This window comes from Tachysurus fulvidraco, chromosome 3 (genome assembly GCF_022655615.1).
Source record: "Tachysurus fulvidraco isolate hzauxx_2018 chromosome 3, HZAU_PFXX_2.0, whole genome shotgun sequence".
In the NCBI taxonomy this organism is placed as follows: domain Eukaryota; kingdom Metazoa; phylum Chordata; class Actinopteri; order Siluriformes; family Bagridae; genus Tachysurus; species Tachysurus fulvidraco.
The window spans coordinates 26,479,671-26,498,177 of NC_062520.1; the positions used below are offsets into that span (position 1 = coordinate 26,479,671).

The 18,507-nt window shown below is 41.2% G+C and overlaps 1 protein-coding gene across 3 annotated transcripts in view; it reads right to left on the reverse strand.

The window, feature by feature from the left end:
* Nucleotides 1-220: 220 nt before the first annotated feature.
* Nucleotides 221-18,507, reverse strand: part of bcam (basal cell adhesion molecule (Lutheran blood group)) — a 50,702-nt gene continuing 32,415 nt past the window's right edge. For 2 of the 3 annotated variants that reach the window (XM_047811329.1, XM_047811331.1), the window contains exons 2-17: nt 17,167-17,288; nt 16,648-16,861; nt 14,015-14,091; nt 13,809-13,902; nt 12,809-12,991; nt 12,604-12,725; nt 12,372-12,513; nt 12,027-12,142; nt 11,724-11,865; nt 8,457-8,581; nt 7,143-7,284; nt 7,024-7,053; nt 6,538-6,558; nt 5,923-6,064; nt 3,011-3,101; nt 221-2,877 (exon numbers count right to left, since the gene is read on the reverse strand). In XM_047811329.1, coding sequence (XP_047667285.1) covers nt 2,875-2,877; nt 3,011-3,101; nt 5,923-6,064; nt 6,538-6,558; nt 7,024-7,053; nt 7,143-7,284; nt 8,457-8,581; nt 11,724-11,865; nt 12,027-12,142; nt 12,372-12,513; nt 12,604-12,725; nt 12,809-12,991; nt 13,809-13,902; nt 14,015-14,091; nt 16,648-16,861; nt 17,167-17,288 — 1,766 coding nt within the window. In that variant the 3' untranslated portion in view covers nt 221-2,874. The remainder of the gene's footprint in view (nt 2,878-3,010; nt 3,102-5,922; nt 6,065-6,537; nt 6,559-7,023; nt 7,054-7,142; nt 7,285-8,456; nt 8,582-11,723; nt 11,866-12,026; nt 12,143-12,371; nt 12,514-12,603; nt 12,726-12,808; nt 12,992-13,808; nt 13,903-14,014; nt 14,092-16,647; nt 16,862-17,166; nt 17,289-18,507) is intronic. The other variant, XM_047811330.1, reaches the window with a different exon arrangement.

The window sequence follows — 18,507 nt, forward strand, 5'->3', positions numbered from 1 at the left end:
TCGGAAGAAGAATGTGTATTGCGTAAGGTATAATATAGAGCTTAATTTCTGCGGTCCAAGATGCCTCGATAGATAAAGCAGCAGGGTGTTTTATATCACGCGAGCGTTTGATGTACAGTAGAAGTAGCAAAAATCCTATACTCATGAGTTTGCCTGCATTGAAGACCGACAATATCTCATTTCCATGATTAACTGAATCTAACACAGGACACGGGAAAGGTGTGGGATTTTTTTCTTTTTATCAGTATAAAGTCTACACAGTTCCACAAAAGGGGAAGAAACAGGCTACAAATCACACAACTAATACCACAAATTGTACATCAGAAAGAAGAAAGCAGTCACGATACTTTATAATTCATAACAAGATATCTAAACCTGACCTGCAAGACCAGTGAACGTGACAGATAGAAAACAAAAGCAATAATTCAGTAGTTTAAACACAAACGTCATTGTTTCAAAAAAGTATGCACAAATAATATGTTGTTTTCACAATATTAAAAAAATAAAATAAAAAAAATGGTGACAAATTGGCGTGAAGTTATAGCTGGGAAAAAAAATCAAATCAAACATAAAATCAAACTTACATATAAAATAGAACATTCAGTTTGTTGGATATGAACATTTTGTAATGTAACGTGATGAACAGTTGACACATATTGAGAAAAGCATTGAGTATTTGTTTGTGTGTATGTGTGTTGTATGCGTGTGTGTGTGTGTGTGTGTGTGTGTGTGTGTGTGTGTGTGTGTGTGTGGCTAATGGAAGCAAGTTCATACCAAACCACAGGATAATATGTACACTCAAGACTCAGTAGTTAGCTCATATTCAGACATATAGTAGAAACACACACTTCCCTAACCAGCCAATTACTGTTAACTCGCGTGTTAGCATTTAGAGCATCTTTACTCTGCTAGAAGAAGCACTGTGTGTGTGTGTGTGTGTGTGTGTGTGTGTGTGTGTGTGTGTGTGTGTGTGTGTGTGTGTGTGTGTGTGTGTGTGAGATTCATTTGATCGCAATCAAAGAATATCGACAGACGTTACAGTTACAGCAGTAACACGACTCAAGCTTTGGGGCAATAAAGCCTCTTAATATAACAGAGAATTCAAAACCTTTACAGTCTTTAATATTTTTGGTTAAAGTTTAAGCAGGTTTGCGGCCATAATTCTATCATTTCCATCTACGGTCATCGATGAGACTCTTAACTACTTACTTAAACCTTTCTTGTACAGGGCCATGGAGTTGGAACCGAGTGAGATGCTGGAGAATAGACAGTAAACTAAATGCAAATAAAGAACCTCTGAGAAACGGATCGATGGGAGTCAGTAGAAGTTCACATTGTTTTGGACTCAGAACCGGTGCTCTGTGAGCTCTTTTAATTTGGGTCCAATTGCAGTTTTATGTCTAGCAGAAAAAATGGGTTAATTATCTAGTTAGATTAGAGGTTTGAATTTCTCTCCCCAGACTTTTAATCAAACTAACAAACTGTTCGCACATGTCTAGGTTGCGCCGAGGCGCCCAGACGCGGAAAAAAATTAAAGAAGGAAAAACAAAACTCAAAATGTTTCATAAGGTCACAGGGTTAAAAAATATAAAACAAAAAACAGAACAAAAACCAACTTAAAAGCAAGAAATTTTATCAAGGTCACAGGGTTGAAAGAGGCCAAGAATAAAAAACAAGATGTTTTGCAAGGTCATTGGGTTTAAAACAAAACAAAACAAAAACAACAAGAAACAAACAAAAAACACTCTTTTGCTGGGCCAAAGTGTTGACAAACAATAAGTTATTTTGTAAGGACACATGGTTTAAAAAAGTAAACAACCTGCAAGAACAAAACAAATGTTTTTTTTCTGAACATCTCTGAACAATGAACAGAATTGGTTTAGGTTTTATTCAAAACAAAATAAAACAAAAAAAAAACTAAGCTAAACAAAAAAGCCCAAGCGTCTCATTGTCCGTCCTGTACGTGTCAGAGCGTTCATTAACGTTCGTTAGCATTCATTAGCATGACTTTGTATTTCCCACTTTCTCCATGGCACCTCCAAGTATTTGGTTTGCTCAAACTTTACAGATGTATTGGCAGTGCTGTATAAGAAGTTACCATGTAATACAGATATATATATAAAAAAAGCAAACATTTGGCTATACATACAATGATGGGAAAGAAGAAAGACAGGCTATGTTCAGTAGCATGCAAGTCCACAGTCAAGCAGTTTGTACAGGACAAAGTGTGTGCTTACGAGTAGTGTTTTTAAACGTGATCATCAGGTTTTAGTGCACTGGGGAAGAACTGGGGAAGAACAGACAGTAAGTGCAGTGTCTAATGCAGACTAAGTTGAAAAAAGGAGTGCACCGGCCAAAGATCAATCCAGTGGCACAGTGATTTAATTAAAAGACTGAAATTTTGGGATAGAAAAGAAATTTGACAGAATGCCCGGTGCTGGATTGAGTTTCCACTGCTTTCTTTTTCACAGCTAGTCTGTAGAGTCAGTGGACAGTGGACAGTGGACAGTGACTTGCGTGATTGGTTTCTCACTTTAGGAAAAAAAAAAAAAAAGGTTTGAAATTTACCCCACCTCAATATAAAAGAGAAGAGCACTTTTATTTAAAAAATTGTTTGACCCCACCATCTTTAACCCCAAACACTGTGTCAAACCCCGTCTACCTGCCCTAACCCGACCCTAAGCAAAATTTACAGCTCAAATGTATCGTCTCCTCCGCTTCAGCATGGTGCCTCACTCTGGGAAAACACACACACACACACACACGCACACACGCACACACACGCACACACGCACACACACACACACACACAAGCACCCCTGCTGCTCTTCGATTCCACAGATGATTTATCTTCCTCTACATTCTTCTCTCATATCACTAATGGAGAAGAAAGCACAGAAGAATACAATGGTTACTTCAGTTCCCATGGCAACACACCATGGTGCACAGGACGTGTAAACAACCAAAATGACTCTAACAAAGTTATGGACTTTGACCTTTAACTTCTTACCTGCTCTTTATTAAGCAGCCCTGACCCCTCGTTGGGCTTCTCGCTGGATTTCATCTCCACCACAATGTCGTTGTTCACCTCCCCGGATGCTCTGCACGTTCACACAAAGGGGTTCACGCAGAAGACAAAGTGGAAACAAAATCCTCTGTAAATCTCATATGACGGGTGGAAAGCTAATAAACATTATGATATTAACATAACATAACTTAAAGTAAAGTGACATACGGCTAAGTATGGTGAAGCATACTCTACATTTGACCCATCCAAAGTGCACACACAGCAGTGAACACACACACACACACACACATACCGTGAACACACACCCGGAGCAGTGGGCAACCATTTATGCTGCAGCGCCCGGGGAGCAGTTGGGGAGTTCGGTGCCTTGCTCAAAGGCACCTCAGTCGTGGCTTTCCCGAGACTCGAACCCACAACCTTAGGATTACGAGTCAGACTCTCTAACCATTAGGCCACAACTTGCCCATTAAAGTATATTATAGGGAAACTACTACAACACTGCTACATAAGTATGTGACCTTGACTATTTGACTAAATCTCTGACATCTGCATTTATCTACTTTACTTCTTCTACTCCTGCCATACAAGGTTCTACCCACTCCCATGAACTCCTTCCTGTTATCTGTCCTGTCCTGCCTCCTGTACCTCCTGTATAGTGATTATAGCAATAGTTCTAGTAACAACTAATCCTTGTGTATTATTTCTCCTTAGATTTTATTTTTAACTAGAATTCCTAGATTTATTCCTAGAGTTTCAAAACATCATTATTTGCAGTGCTAGTATTTAGAGAATAGGTTCCTGTGAGGCGTTCCTCATAGCCGCATCGTAGCTAGCTAGCTAGATAGATAAAGATATATCATCCCATCATTACCTATATTTGTAACACTTACGACATTAACTGCACAGTAAAAGCATTGTCCCGCTAGACAGTGTGGTGTCAAATATGGCATCCCTCATTTGATTGTTGTTTCCATCGCTAAGTGACCGACACTATAAATAATGGTGTGTTCAAATGGAACAAATACCTGACAGATAAGTACTCTGAGCACCGACTAACCGATCAATGAGGCTACTGATGTAGCCACAAAGTCCTTTTTCTATAAACAGCACAAAGGCAAAATAATAGTGCGGACGAGACAAAGCATTTGGGAATGTCAGCATTTTTCTCAGTCGGTTTGGGAAATGATTAGGACTCTAATGACTCGTGTGTGACGATAAACACTGTAAATGTCACAATTCGTGAATACTACAGAGATGTTCGTGTGGAATCTGGATCGTAAATATGGCAGGAAGTACAGTACCGATAGTACCCATCAGAGACATACGGGTGAAGCTGCTTTATATGGTCTTTAAATTGGTCTCTACATGCCAATAAATAATAGCTACCGATGGTTGTCATCTTCAGTAGTAGTGTTTGGCTCTATTTTTACGTTACCTGACTGAAGTGACACAGATCAAATCTTCTGACATGATAAGAACCTGAATCTGATTTTCTTTTTTGGACACTTGACTATCACACCCATATGCGCTGGTTGAACATAACGATTATAATAAGCTCCACTCTTCAGGGAAAGCTTTCCGCTATAAAAGAGTATTACTGAGGTTAGGCGCTGATGTTAGACGAGGAGACCTGGGGTGCAGTCAGTGTTCCAGTTCATTCAGTCAGTTTGAGGTGCTCTAAGCAGGAGTTCCTCTATGTCATCCTTGACAAGCCGTATGTTCAAGGAGCTTGCTTGTGCACAGGGGCATTGTCATGCTTAGTACAGGGATGGAAAATTGTAATTCTAGGACTAGTCATTCAAAGAACTATGAAATTGTGGCAAGAGTTTGGAAAAGAAGCACCTGTGGGTGTGATGGTGGTGTGTGTGTGTGTGTGTGTGTGTGTTGTGGTAGAAATTTCTAATCTCTTTGGGGCAGATTGTGATTTTCTCAACCTTTTCTCTGCCTCTGATCTCCACATGTGAAAAGCTGTCCAGTCCTTACTGCCCTTGTCATAATCTTTAAGAAAACAACCAATGACAATGTCGGGCTCTAGTTACTACAGACACAAGGTAAAAGCATAGAAGGACAAAGCCTTATAAACATCTTTAGATTAGAAATTCCCACCATAGTGTCTTGGGTATTTAGTGTAAGTCTGATAAATGGCTATGCAGGTTCCTTGTGCTACAGGATTTATGTCATATTTATAGAGATGTGATTGTGGCGGGTTTGACGATAAACAATGACAACATTGTGAAAGGAACACAATCCTGACTGCAGTCCTGTTGCTGGGACCTCTCTCATACTGTACCTACACATCACTCAGCATAGCACTTTCAGCAAAAGCTAAAATAAAATAGTCTTCTTGACATGAATATGTACTGTACAGCACACTGACTACTGATCCCTAGAATGAAATGCGATGCAGAGTTGAGTGACAGCGCACTTTTCTTCGTTTGAGGCGGGTGTAGGTTAATTATTTCGGGCCTCACACGAGTTTTAACAGAGGTGTGTTCAGAGATATGTGGCAATATTGTCAGATCCGACGTGTGTGGGTGGGGAAACGAAATCATGTGTTAGATGCGAATGCTAAGTCGGGGACGTTGTACTTGGTTGGTCATTCATGCTTTGACCTTTCCTTCTTTGTTGCTACTGCTGCGTCTGTTATTTACTGTTAACACTAGCATCGTGTGGGAGATGATGTCACACCAATTCAGAGAGCTCGTAATCTCCTTGGGGTATTTTTGTGATGGGAAATGTCACAGATACCCATCCGGGGTGGCATTGGTTCTAGATTGAGATTTGTAATCTAAGTGTATCATATCACACTGTCCAGCGGTTAAAGCGACATAATAACCTTAAGTGTCTTTAAACGATGAAATGACGTCTCGCTCGGTTCCCCTTTAGATACTCACACTTCTTTCTTCTCTTTCTTGCGGCAAGACATCCTGCCCTTCTTACTGAAGAAATAAAGAAGAGCCACCAGCAGGAGCAACAGCAGGACACACCCCAACACTGCTACCACCACTCCTTTCGAGCCACCCTCCTGACCCTCAGCTAGAAGCACACAACACAGAGAATAACAGAGAAAGAGAGAGAGAGAGAGAGAGAGAGAGAGAGAGAGAGAGAGAGAGAGAGAGAGTAGAATGGTGGAGAAGAGGGAAGGGAAAAAATTGTTGATGATAAGTGAATGCAAGTAATGAAAGAGGAAACGTGAAGAAAGAGAGAAAGGAGAAGAGGAGGAGGGTTTTTGATAGATGATGAGAAGGACAAGGATGAGTCGGAGGTGGAGAGGAGGTGGGTGTAGCAGCAACGGTGGGAAGTAAACAAGGAAGAACATAAGGGATTGTTTTACTATTAAGTGCCATTGGCATTGTGTCACATGAGAAATGAAGACAAAAAGAGGTTAACGCCCTTAACTGAGCTATCACACACACACACACACACACACACACACACACACACACACACACACACACACACACACACACACACACACACACACACACACAGTATACAAGCATACAGACCTGTTGCAAACACTGGACTTCCTTTGAGCAGCAATGTAAGAAGAGAAAGCATTGAGTTCCATGGCAGAAACCGCAAGCATAGACATAACCCCAGTGACATTGAAAAAGTACTCACATATACTGTATGTGACAAGCCCACCACCATGATAAGACGCAAACACCACAGTGACACACTCACACACACGCTAGCAGACATGAGGAGGAAGAAACGAGTAGGAAAGGTAACACCCCGAGCAGTGACAAGAAGGATGGAGAGGAGAGAAGAATAGAACCAAATTCTTTATTGTCCCCAAGCAGGAAAAAATTCGGAAGGTCGGACATCGTACAAAGACGGAAACGTAATACAATATACAATATACACAGTGGTTCTGTTAGCAATACTCAATATACAATGTACAGTGCTGGAAGAGCTAGGCTACAGGGTATGGAGAAGGCAAAGTCCAGAAAAGGAGGAGAAGAGGACAGAGAGCAGGTTCAGTTGTCTACCTTGTGCATCGTTTGAACCGACTTCGTTGCCTGTAGAAGAAAAGGAGAAGGTAACTTTAGATCTTAGAATGTAAGAGTTTTACATTACGTAGATGAGGTTAAAAAAAAAAAGAACCTACTTGAGTGGATTTCGACCATGAACATCTTGCTGTCTGTGCCGTGCATGTTGTTTGCCTCACAGGTGACTCCGTCTTTCAGAACAGCAGCTGAGGCCTCCAGGGTGACTGTACTGGTGAACTTATTACCATTTATTGCTACTGACTGTAAACACACAAACACACACACACACACGTACAGACACACACACGCGAACACACACATGTACACACATTCAGGTGCAAGCAAACACATACACATATAAACACACATGAAAACATACGCACATACACACATATACATGTGAACACATACATGTACACATATGGGCAAACACACACACACACATGCAAACACACACACGCAGAAGTATAAACACATATGCACACACACACACACACACACACACGTGAACACACACATGTACACATATGGGCAAACACACATGCAAATACACACACGCAGAAGTATAAACACATATGCACACACACATGGTAACACACACGCACATACACAAAAGAACACGCACACATACGTACAGTACAAAAACACACAGGGATGCGAACACACAGATGTACACATACGTGCATACACGCACACATATGTGCAAGCAAACACACACACACACGCGACACACACGCAGATGTATAAACACATATGCACACACACACACGTGCACACACAAAACACACACAGGGAAAGAAAAGGAGAGAAAGGAATTTAAAGATATATTTCAATGTAACTGCTTTTATATACAATACAATATACAATACAATTTTATATACAATACAATGACGCAGTTATTAGAAAATCGAAGCCGGGAAAAGTTATTCATCAACTATTACAATGTTTCTTTTATTAATATGCGATATGTTGTACCTCTGGACTGCTGTATGTATGTAATGGAATGTGAGTTAGTTCGCTGCTAACCCTTACAGCCATAAACAGTCATTTCCCTCGTGTATTTCCTCCCATTAACTTCTGCCTCTCGGGAACAACAAAAGCTTGTCCTTTTAAAACTTACTAACAGCTCCTTACTGAAAGCACCTGTGCTTCAGCTATCACTATAATAATTTGACTATTCAACATCACATATATATTTGTAATTTGCATTACAGACCTTCTGACCAATCAGATTAGAGTATTACAGCACTAATATTTGCATAACTGCTCGGTAATTGAAATGATAGGCCTAGAAAATGAATTGAGATCATGGTCGATTGTGCAGATGTGCTCTCATATGACGAGTAATGAGACACACACACACACACACACACACACACACACACACACACACACACACACACACACACACACACACACACACACACACACACCTCCTTGCCAGAGGGTGTCCAGGTGAACTGTGGAGCAGGATAGCCTTGAGCAGAACACTCGAGAGTGACCATATCTCCCTGCTTTGCAACTCCTGCTATCTTGGGCTCATCAATCTCGGGCTTACCTACAGAGGAAGGAGGGAGAGAGAGAGAAAGAGAGAGAGAGAGAGAGAGAGAGAAAAAGAGAGAGAGAGAGAGAGAGAGATATATAGGGCTCGAGAGCTCTGAGAGAGAGGATCTAATATAGAGCGGATAGATAGAGATAGTATTCTATCTATCTATCGTAGCTCTATTCCCATAATCGCTCCTCGATCTCTTGCTCCGCTCTCTCGTCTCCTCTCTCTCTCTCTCCCTCCTTGCTCTTGTCTTCCTCTCTCTCTCCTCCCTCTCTACACTCTCCTCTCGTCTCTCCTCTCCTCTCTCTCTTTCTATCCTACCTCTCTTCTCCCCTCTCTCTCACTCCTGTGCTCTTGTCTTCCGTCTCTCTCTCCCTACTCTCTCCTTTCCCCCTCTTTCTCTCCTCTTTCTCTCTCTCTCTCGTCCTTCTCTCTCTCCTTTCTCCCTCTCTCTCTCTCCTCTCTCTCTCTCTCCTCTTTCTCTCTCTCTCTCTCCTTTCTCCCTCTCTCTCTCTCTCCTCTCTCTCTCTCGTCCTTCTCTCTCTCTCTCTCTCGAGGGAGATAAGCGGCTAGACGATAGATAGAGATACGAGAGATAGACGAGAGAAGAGAGGAATAGAGACATGAGAGAGCTAGATAGAGAGTAGTAGCGACAGCCTCTAGAATATAATTATATATAGCATATCATATATATATTTTTACAACCTTTTATGCCACAAGTTCAAGCTTCAAGAGAACCAATTCAACATTTTTAAGAATTCTGTACATCAGGTCAGTGACATTAGCACTTAAAAGCAGTAATAAAATATAACAAGGAGACAGAAAAGATTGGGTTTGATTAGAAATCCGAGCGCGTTTACACAGATTTAAGTCCTGCATGTGGAGAAGTGCGTTTGTTCTTCTTTCCTCAAGCCGTCACTTATTGCGCAATTTCATATCAGCTAATGGAAGCTAATGGAATCGTTAATAACTGACAACCGCTCAGGACCTCTCCAAATACGTCCACCTTCATACACAAACATATCAAATATGACACACGTTTCCTCTGCTGTGTTGTTGTTATCAGATTTGGCTGAGGAAAGAGACGTAAAGATCAGAGCTAGCCCAGACCCATCCCATCCGTTGTCCATACAAGCTACAACCTTAATACACATGCTAAGTGTGTATTGTTCTGTCTCAGTAGCATGGGAAAGGTAAGCACTCCATACACCACAGCTATGACCTGATCCTAATCCAAAAAAAAAAAAAAAGCTTCCCTGTAAGGATCTGTGACATAAGAAATCTCGCTGGATTATTCCGTCGTGATGAAAAACCCCACGAAAGGCTGCACCTGGAACTTAGGCGAGATCTATAATTATACAGGATCGACAGGATTTATGGAACAAATAAAATGACACTGCACCCTAAATAAAACACAAGCTTTAGCGCGACTACTAATTAGACGTTACAAGCCTCTGAAGTAGCAGAGAGGAATTCAGAAATAATGATCAGTTAGGGGTTGGTGATATCCCCAGACCTGAAAAAAAAAATGGTGTAAACATAACTGTTCTGTTTGCTGACAAAAAAAAGCACGAGATCACGCCGTCACATCCTGTGCCAGACAGAAACAGGAGCTTACGAGAGGGGGCTGAACGCGACACGAGGCTCAGCTCGGATTGATTTTAATGACTATTTGAAACACACTTCAATGTTGTTTGTTTTTGTTTTAATCGTGAAACTAATACACACAGACTATCGATCTGACTTCTGAGTTTCTTCAGCAGTAGAAACGTATAACAGTCAGCTTCAGTTCTCCCCATCAGTTCTCCCTGAAGTGTCTGGTCTTATCCACAAAAAGGCCCGGTGTCTGTCACTTGGTTGCAATAGACTCAGGTGTGGCTACTGCTGGTTTGGGATGAAAACCTGCACCAAAACTGACCCTTTCCAGATAAGATCTCACACCCTTGAGTTATCCTCGTCAAAAGTTATCATGTCATTACTTTGGGGTTGGAACACTTCTCGTTGAGGAGATGTGGAGATATTATTTGCTATAATTACTATCTGTTTTGGTTATAACTTATAGTAATGGTTTTAGGGTGTGGCTTGAGTTGTTTGCCTCACTCCTTTGGTGTTGGGGCTTCGATACCGACTTGCCGTTCCTCACGAGGTTTCCTCCAGGGACTACGACTTCCTTCCCCAGTCCAAGAACAAGTGTTATAGACTGACTAGCATCAATGAATTGTTTATAGTGGGTTGTTTATGGGTGTGGATATGCATGTATACTGTATATATAATTGTGTGTGTGTGTGTGTGTGTGTGTGTGTGTGTGTGTGTGTGTGTGTGTGTGTGTGTGTGTGTGTGTGTGTATGTGTGTGTATGTGTGTGTGTGTGTGGGTGTGTATGTGTGTGTATGTGTGTGTATGTGTGTGTGTTATTTTTGTGTGTGTGTGTGTGTGGTATGTTTTTTATGTGGTGTGTATGTGTGTGTTCATGTGCTGTGTGGTGTATGTGTGTGTGTAATGTGAGTGTGTGTGTTTGTATGTTCGTGTGTGTTTGTGTGTGTGTGGTGGTGTGTGTGTTTGTGTGTTTTTATGTGTTTGTGTGTGTGTGTATGTGTGTGTGTGTGTGTAAATGTGTGTGTGTGTGTATGTGAGTGTGTGTTGTGTGGGATGTGAGTGTGGGTGTGTGTGTGTGCGTGTGTGTATGTGTGTGTGTTCATTTGTGTGCGTGTGGTGTCATGGTTTGTGTGTTTATGTTTGTGTGTGTTTCATGTGTGTGTGTGTTAATGTGTGTGTGTGTTATACATATGTATCTCTGCGTGGATGGTGTGTGCGTGTGTGTATGTGTGTGTGTTCATGTGTGTGCGTGTGCGTGTGTGTGTATGTGTGTGTGTTCATGTGTGTGCGTGTGTGTATGTGTGTGTGCGTGTGTGTGTGTGTGTTCATGTGTGTGCGTGTGTGTATGTGTGTGTGTGTGTGTGTGTGTGTGTGTGTATGTGTGTGTGTTCATGTGTGTGCGTGTGTGTATGTGTGTGTATGTGTGTGTGTGTGTATGTGTGTGTGCGTGTGTGTATGTGTGTGTATGTGTGTGTGTGTTTGTGTGTGTGCGTGCGTGTGTGTATGTGTGTGTGCGTGTGTGTACGTGTGTGTGTGTGTGTGGGGGGGGTGTTCACCTGAGACGATTACTGTGACATTAGCTTGCTTCTGCAGGCCTGGCACTGAGAAGACTGATGCAACACACACATACTCGCCAGCATTATCCAGACTTGCAGACTGCAGGGACAGGGACCCCTTCTGAGACAGCTGCTTGCCATCCTACACACACACACACACACACACACACACACACACACACACACACACACACACACACACACACCATCATCATCATCACAGTGTTCATACCGGAAATCATAATGATGATCGTCATGAAAATGGAAAATAAAGAAGAAAGGATGGAGGGATTTATGACTTGCCTTCATCCATGAGATGGTGTACTCATCAGAAGACCTGGTCTTGCATTGAAGCTCAATGGGCTCACCTTTATTAATCATCAAAGGGCCGGCTGGCACCACAGACACTGTGTCCAGATCTGAGAGAGACGAAAATAAAAGATTTGCTTTCATTAAGGTTCTGAACGCTTGGACTGGATCATTTTGTTGCGTAGCCAGAATTCTGTTTGTTAGTTGCTGACAAAATGGACCTATTACATTAACTGAACTCTTTACTAGGGTACTAAGTGTAATTGTATCTAAACAAAGAACATAATTAAATTCACAAAAAATGTTAACTTCTGATAAAAATCGGAATCTCTGACTCACGGTGCACGTCGAGGGTGACGGTCTTTTCCAGGGGAATATCCCCAGCATCAAAGTCCATCGCATAACATTTGTAGGTACCTGCATCGCTGCGTGTGACATTGCGCAGAATTAATAATCCTGTGCTACTCGTTTGTGTAAAGTCCTGCATGGATAAGAGACAAAGAATGAGTGACAGTAAAAAGAGAAGCCATATGAAGGAGCAGGGTGCAACTGGTAGAAAAAGAGCCGTGACCTCTTTGGAGAACTCGAACTGAGGCTGAGGGTTCCCGTCTGTCTCGCATTTCATCTGAACCTCATCTCCCTCTTTGATGGGTGTCGTGTTCAACAATCTGAAGAACACGTCCTCGGCCGGGTCTGGCGGTAGGAGAACAGAGTGAGATGATGAACATGATCGTGGAGCGTTTCACAGTGTGTTCATGCATGAGTGTGTGACTCACAGAGCAGGGTGAGGTTAAAATGTTCAGAGTTCTCCTCTTTGATCTCGTCGTTCGGCATGCGGTACTCTACGGTGCAGTGGAACACTGACTTGGTGTCCTTCTTCTCGGGTTGGAGGTACAGAGTGCTCATAACTGTGTAGAGACCTGAGGACTCCTTCACCACACCCGGGACCATGTAGACCTCTGAAAGAAAGAGACAAATTGAATCGTATTTGAAGGTGCAGCTAACAGGTTCCCACGAGGTTAGAAAAAAGGTTAGAAAAATAACATTTCGGGTAACGTTGCAAAAACATTTAAACGGTGGACACAGAAAAAAACATTTAAACAGTGGACACAGAAAAAACATTCAAACAGTGGACACAGAAAAAACATTTAAACAGTGGACACAGAAAAAACATTTAAACAGTGGACACAGAAAAAAAAAACACAGGGAGCCACAAAACCCATTTGACATCTAAAAGAAAGAGAACACTGCATATTGTTTTTAACCTTTATGGAAAGTATAGAAATAACTGTAGTGTGTTGCATTTATGAAATCAATGAACTGCTACAGAGTAAACGAAATTTTATTTCTGCAGGCAAACAAAAATATTTTGAACAGTTTGAACTAACTTTAACAAAAAAGACGCTGGGTCGAAGCTTACTTTCAAATAAAATGTTCGATGTCTAATCGAGTCCTCTTCGTATTCATGACGTCAAAATTTACGCATATTTTGAGCGACAAAAAAAATTAAACACGTTTATTTTAATGTTATCATCATAATCTTAATATAATATCATAATATAATATCATCATTTAATATCATCATGATCTTAGAATTTAGAATTACACTTTTTTCCAAATCTACAGGGAGCCGCAGCAGAGGGGTGAAAGAGCCACTTGCCGTCCCCTGGTCAAGACGTACAAACGTTCCACAGACGATTATGTAAAGAATGCTACGCCTTTACTAGTTTTCCATTCAGTTCAGTTTTAGCTGATGTAAGAGAATTCATTACTCACTCCCTTTAGGACCCGAATTAGGCAGTGGTTCGGAGTCTTTAAACCAGATGATACGAGGCTCCGGGTAACTGTTGCTGCTGATACATTTGCCCACCTGAACATGACACCACATTACAGTGTAAAATTATTATTTTTTTCCAGTTATAATGGATATAACATATATATAAAATCTGTACCGTGAAATCTAGAGACATGACAAAACCTACCTGATGTGCTGTGGGGTTATCTTGGCTTAAAGGAATGCTTCGTTTGTTATCAGACACCACTGGCTTTTCTGGAGCAACTGAGAGAGAGAGAGAGAGAGAGAGAGAGAGAGAGAGATCGCGTACGAGAGAATAGAGCAGAGAGAGAGCGAGGAGAGAGCGTAGATCGAGCGCGAGAGCGAGACAGCGTACCAGAGAGAATAGTGACAGAGAGACATGTTACTGACAGATCTAAGATATAGATATATATATATATATATATATATATATAGATTATATATATATATATACAGAGTTACATTTTTACAGAGATAGAGATATAGATAGATATCGACAGTATTTACACTACAACATATATATAGAGATATATATAGATATATATAGATAGATATATATATACATACATCCTACATACATACATACATACATACATACAGACATACTACTATATACATATTACATGTTTACATACATGATATCTTATTTTTGAATTTTTACATCACATATATATATATATATATATATATATCATTATATATATATTTAAGATAGATATTTCATTTTTACATACATATAGATATATATAGTATATATATATATCATATATCTCTCTCTGCTCTATATATATATATATATATAGCATTTTTCATACATATATATATATATTATATCGGTATATCCTTTATATCTGTATTTATATGTATCCCTACTTTTACAGACTCTATACTCTATCTCTCTCTATCCTCTCTCTCTTTCTATATCTCTCTCTTTACTCTCTCTTTCCCTTTTTCCCGTCATCCCTCTCTCTCTCTCCCTCTCTCTCTCTCTCTCTATCTCTCTCTCTTCTCTCTCTCTTCTCTCCTCTCTCCCCTCTCCTTCCTCTCATCTCTCCCCTCCTCTCTCTCTCTCTCCTCTCTCTACTGAGTGCAGGAGAGTCATCTCGTCAGATCTCTCTCCTCGGAATAGCACTCATCGAGAGAGCGCGTGACATAGAGCTCTCTCTCTCTCTATCATATCGAGAGAGAGAGAGAGAGAGAGAGAGAGAGAGAGAGAGACAGAGGGACATGGTGACAGACAGAGAGAGAGAGAGAGAGAGAGAGAGAGAGAGAGAGAGAGAGAGAGACAGAGAGAGAGAGAGAGAGGGAGTGAGAGAGAGGGAGAGAGAGAGAGAGAGGGAGAGAGAGAGAAATTACTTTTTACAATGGAGATTTTCTCAAAGTAATGTTAAAGAAGTTTGAAATTAAACTTAGTTCATCTCTAACATCTATCCCTACTGAGCAAGCCTGAGGAGAAGGTGAGAGAAACTCCCTGAGATGACATGAGAAAGAAGCCCTGAGAGGAACCAGACTCAGACATTGAACATTTTGGTTGTTACAGTATATCACCCAAGATGACCGATGATGTTATGTTCTGCAGCTCCGTCTGCAATTTATCATTAGCCCTTTGCCATTTTGCCAAATTTGAGCGCTATAATGTTCCATTCTTGTACCCTCTTGAAGATAACTAACTCTCTGTAACTGGGTTAGAAAATAATTGTTAAATCGGCCATTTATCCAGGGCTAGAAAGTAGTTTAAGATGATTAAGATGATAGTAAGAGAACATCAGAAAAGCATCTGGGTATTTTGGAGCCGCATTATACGCTACTACGACCTCCTGTTTCTCCCCGAGCTCATTTCCCTGCACCATTAGCCATTAGCTCAGCAGCATGAGTCAGTGCTCTCTGGGGAGGAGAGTCATTCACGATCATTAAAGCAATTACGGCTCTCTCTGGTCCGTCTGGCCAGGAACAGCCCGTGTACGCAAAGAGCGATATATCCTGTAATCCGTTGTCGTAATGAATACATGCATTTGTACACGCATGGAACAGTGTATACAGGTTTAGATAAAACACACATTAATTGTTCTGTATACCGACATAAATAAAGTGGATTTTTGACATATTGACCATTTTCATGAATCTGGAACATTCAGGCCTGGAGGCTTGGAGACAGTGTGGTGAAATATAGTGTAATACAGTCTCTGGAGTAACCTCAGGTCAAATGTTCTGCTTCGGGGTATTGATGTTTGGCACAAAAGGAAAAAAAAAACAAAAAAGGTTAAACCTTCCTATTAAAAGTCTTTAGTATCCTGTCCCCGCTGGACATTTCTAAATGGGTCTAACACGTTTCTATAGATCTGACTGAGAGGTTTGATGGCTTGGATGTGACAAGAAGTTGTTTTTTTAAGATCAAGTCATTAGCATTCATTCAACCCCCCTAACACACACACACACACACACACACACACACACACACACTTATCACACAGCTGTGATAATCAATTCAAGTCAAATACGCAATGTTCATGGTTTTAACTGACCTCTCACCAGCTAATTAGGCTAATAAATTGAATTAAGGAAGCTCAGGCCCTTATGTGTCATATACCATTTACTCTATGGACAGGGACCATAAACTAGACACCAGGGACTACACTAGGTGGTGGTGGTGGTGTCAGGTTTTTGAACAACTCCCGTAATCTTAATGAACTCAATCCATTGTATCCTTAATTGAAAATTGACCAATCAGAGCGGCGCCTCAGCCTCAGCCTCAGCCTCAGCGTGTGTCTGTGTTATTAGTGAACGTGACGGAAAACTTACAGAAGACATTGAGTTTGGTCTCAGCCTCTGAGGTACCCACGGGTCCACCGTCCACCTGGCAGAAGAAGCTCCTTTCATCCATCACCTTTACTGGAGAGATGACCAGGGTCTTGTTGGTTTCCATGGTTACACGGCCTGTTAACGGTGTGTCTTTATCGAGGCCACTGTCTGTGGAAGACCTGAAAGCTACACGCTTCCGTGTGCCAGCAGACTCCTGTGTGTGTGAGAGAGAGAGAGATGGGGGTGTGGGGGGGTTATTGTCATCAGCGTTATTTACTATTGACTGTATAAATGGATATGGACACACACGCACACACACACACACACACACACACACACACACACACACACACACACACACACACACACACACACACAAAGTTACATCCCATTTAGTACACTAGATTTATTTTCCTAGCCTAAACACAGATGATGTATTATATTGAGTTGTAAAGACGCAGTAGATAAAAAAAAAAAAAAAAAGGTAAAGAAATGTTTAATGAATTAAAAAGCACTTACAATGAACCACTGGACCACGGCAATGGCCCCGGTGGTGTTGTAGGAGCAGGGCAGCCGGGCAGTTTCTCCTAAAATCACATCCACTTTAGGAGTCACCTTGACTGACACTGAAGCCAGACACACTAGAGAGAGAGAAAGAGAGAGAGAGAGAGAGAGATCACATCAATATTTTGCATAGCTTTAACTCATCATATAAAAGGCATGGCTTCAGCGTGACTCTGCATGTATGACAGCATGACCGGTTTAATATCATGCCTATAAAAGTTGAATACAATACAAATGTAACACTATACACTTTGATTCAAAGTGAACCCACAATACAACCTCTAATTCTCCTTAAACTCTCTTTGGAAGCATTAAATATAGCTGATCTCTCTCTCACACCCACACACACAAACTGTGTGTACTTTGTCACTAAATACAAGCCGCCCTGCTGAGAAACGACACACACTCGCACACTAAAGCCATTGTGTGTTTGCTGCAGCTGTTGAGAGTGAGAGAGCGAGCGAGAAACCAGACAAACCTCCTGCTCTTTTGATAACTTTGTGCTATGAAAGATTTAAATACGGAGGCAGGGAGGTTATCAAACGGAGGTTGTTTAACAAAGACACATTCTGTTGTATATTCTGAGTCATACAGAGACGACCTACCTACTCTAGGACCTTCCTAAGCTCCACGAGGACGTCCCCGAGGACGTCTTGCACACACAAATGCATGTTTTGTAGCAACTGACAAAACAAAGCCTTATATAAAGTTTTGCGCTCATGTCCTCCGAGATCTGTTCGAGTCTGCTGAGAGTCAGGTGTGTATTTACACTCTGGTAAAAAAAAAAAAAAAAAGGGTGCTAAAAGCTTTTTAAGGGTTTCACTCTTCATTTCTTCTTTAAGTAAGAACCGCTGCTGTGATCATTGAGACGTCCCTGTGCTCGTCACACACACACTTGGGACACACGCTACTGTAGTGTTTGTCGTTATTTTCCTACAGCAGTGTATATACGTTACCTCACGCTAGCTTTCTAATGATGTCTCAGGATGTTAAAACTACAAGAGTAGAAATAAAACCCAAATGAAAACTGATTGCAGAATCGTATACAGAGGACACAGAGTACTTTATGAGATTAGCTGCAAAATGAGATCTGAGAGCCGGACAGATTTCTGTACCTCGGTGAGGTGAGCGCAGTAAAGAGGTCATTGATATTTAACTTTATAAGTTAATTGACTGTCTCATTTCCAAATATAGAAAGAAAAAAAAACAAACTGAAAAATCCCTTCCTGGACTATTCATGTACACACACACACACACACACACACACACACACACACACACACACACACACACACA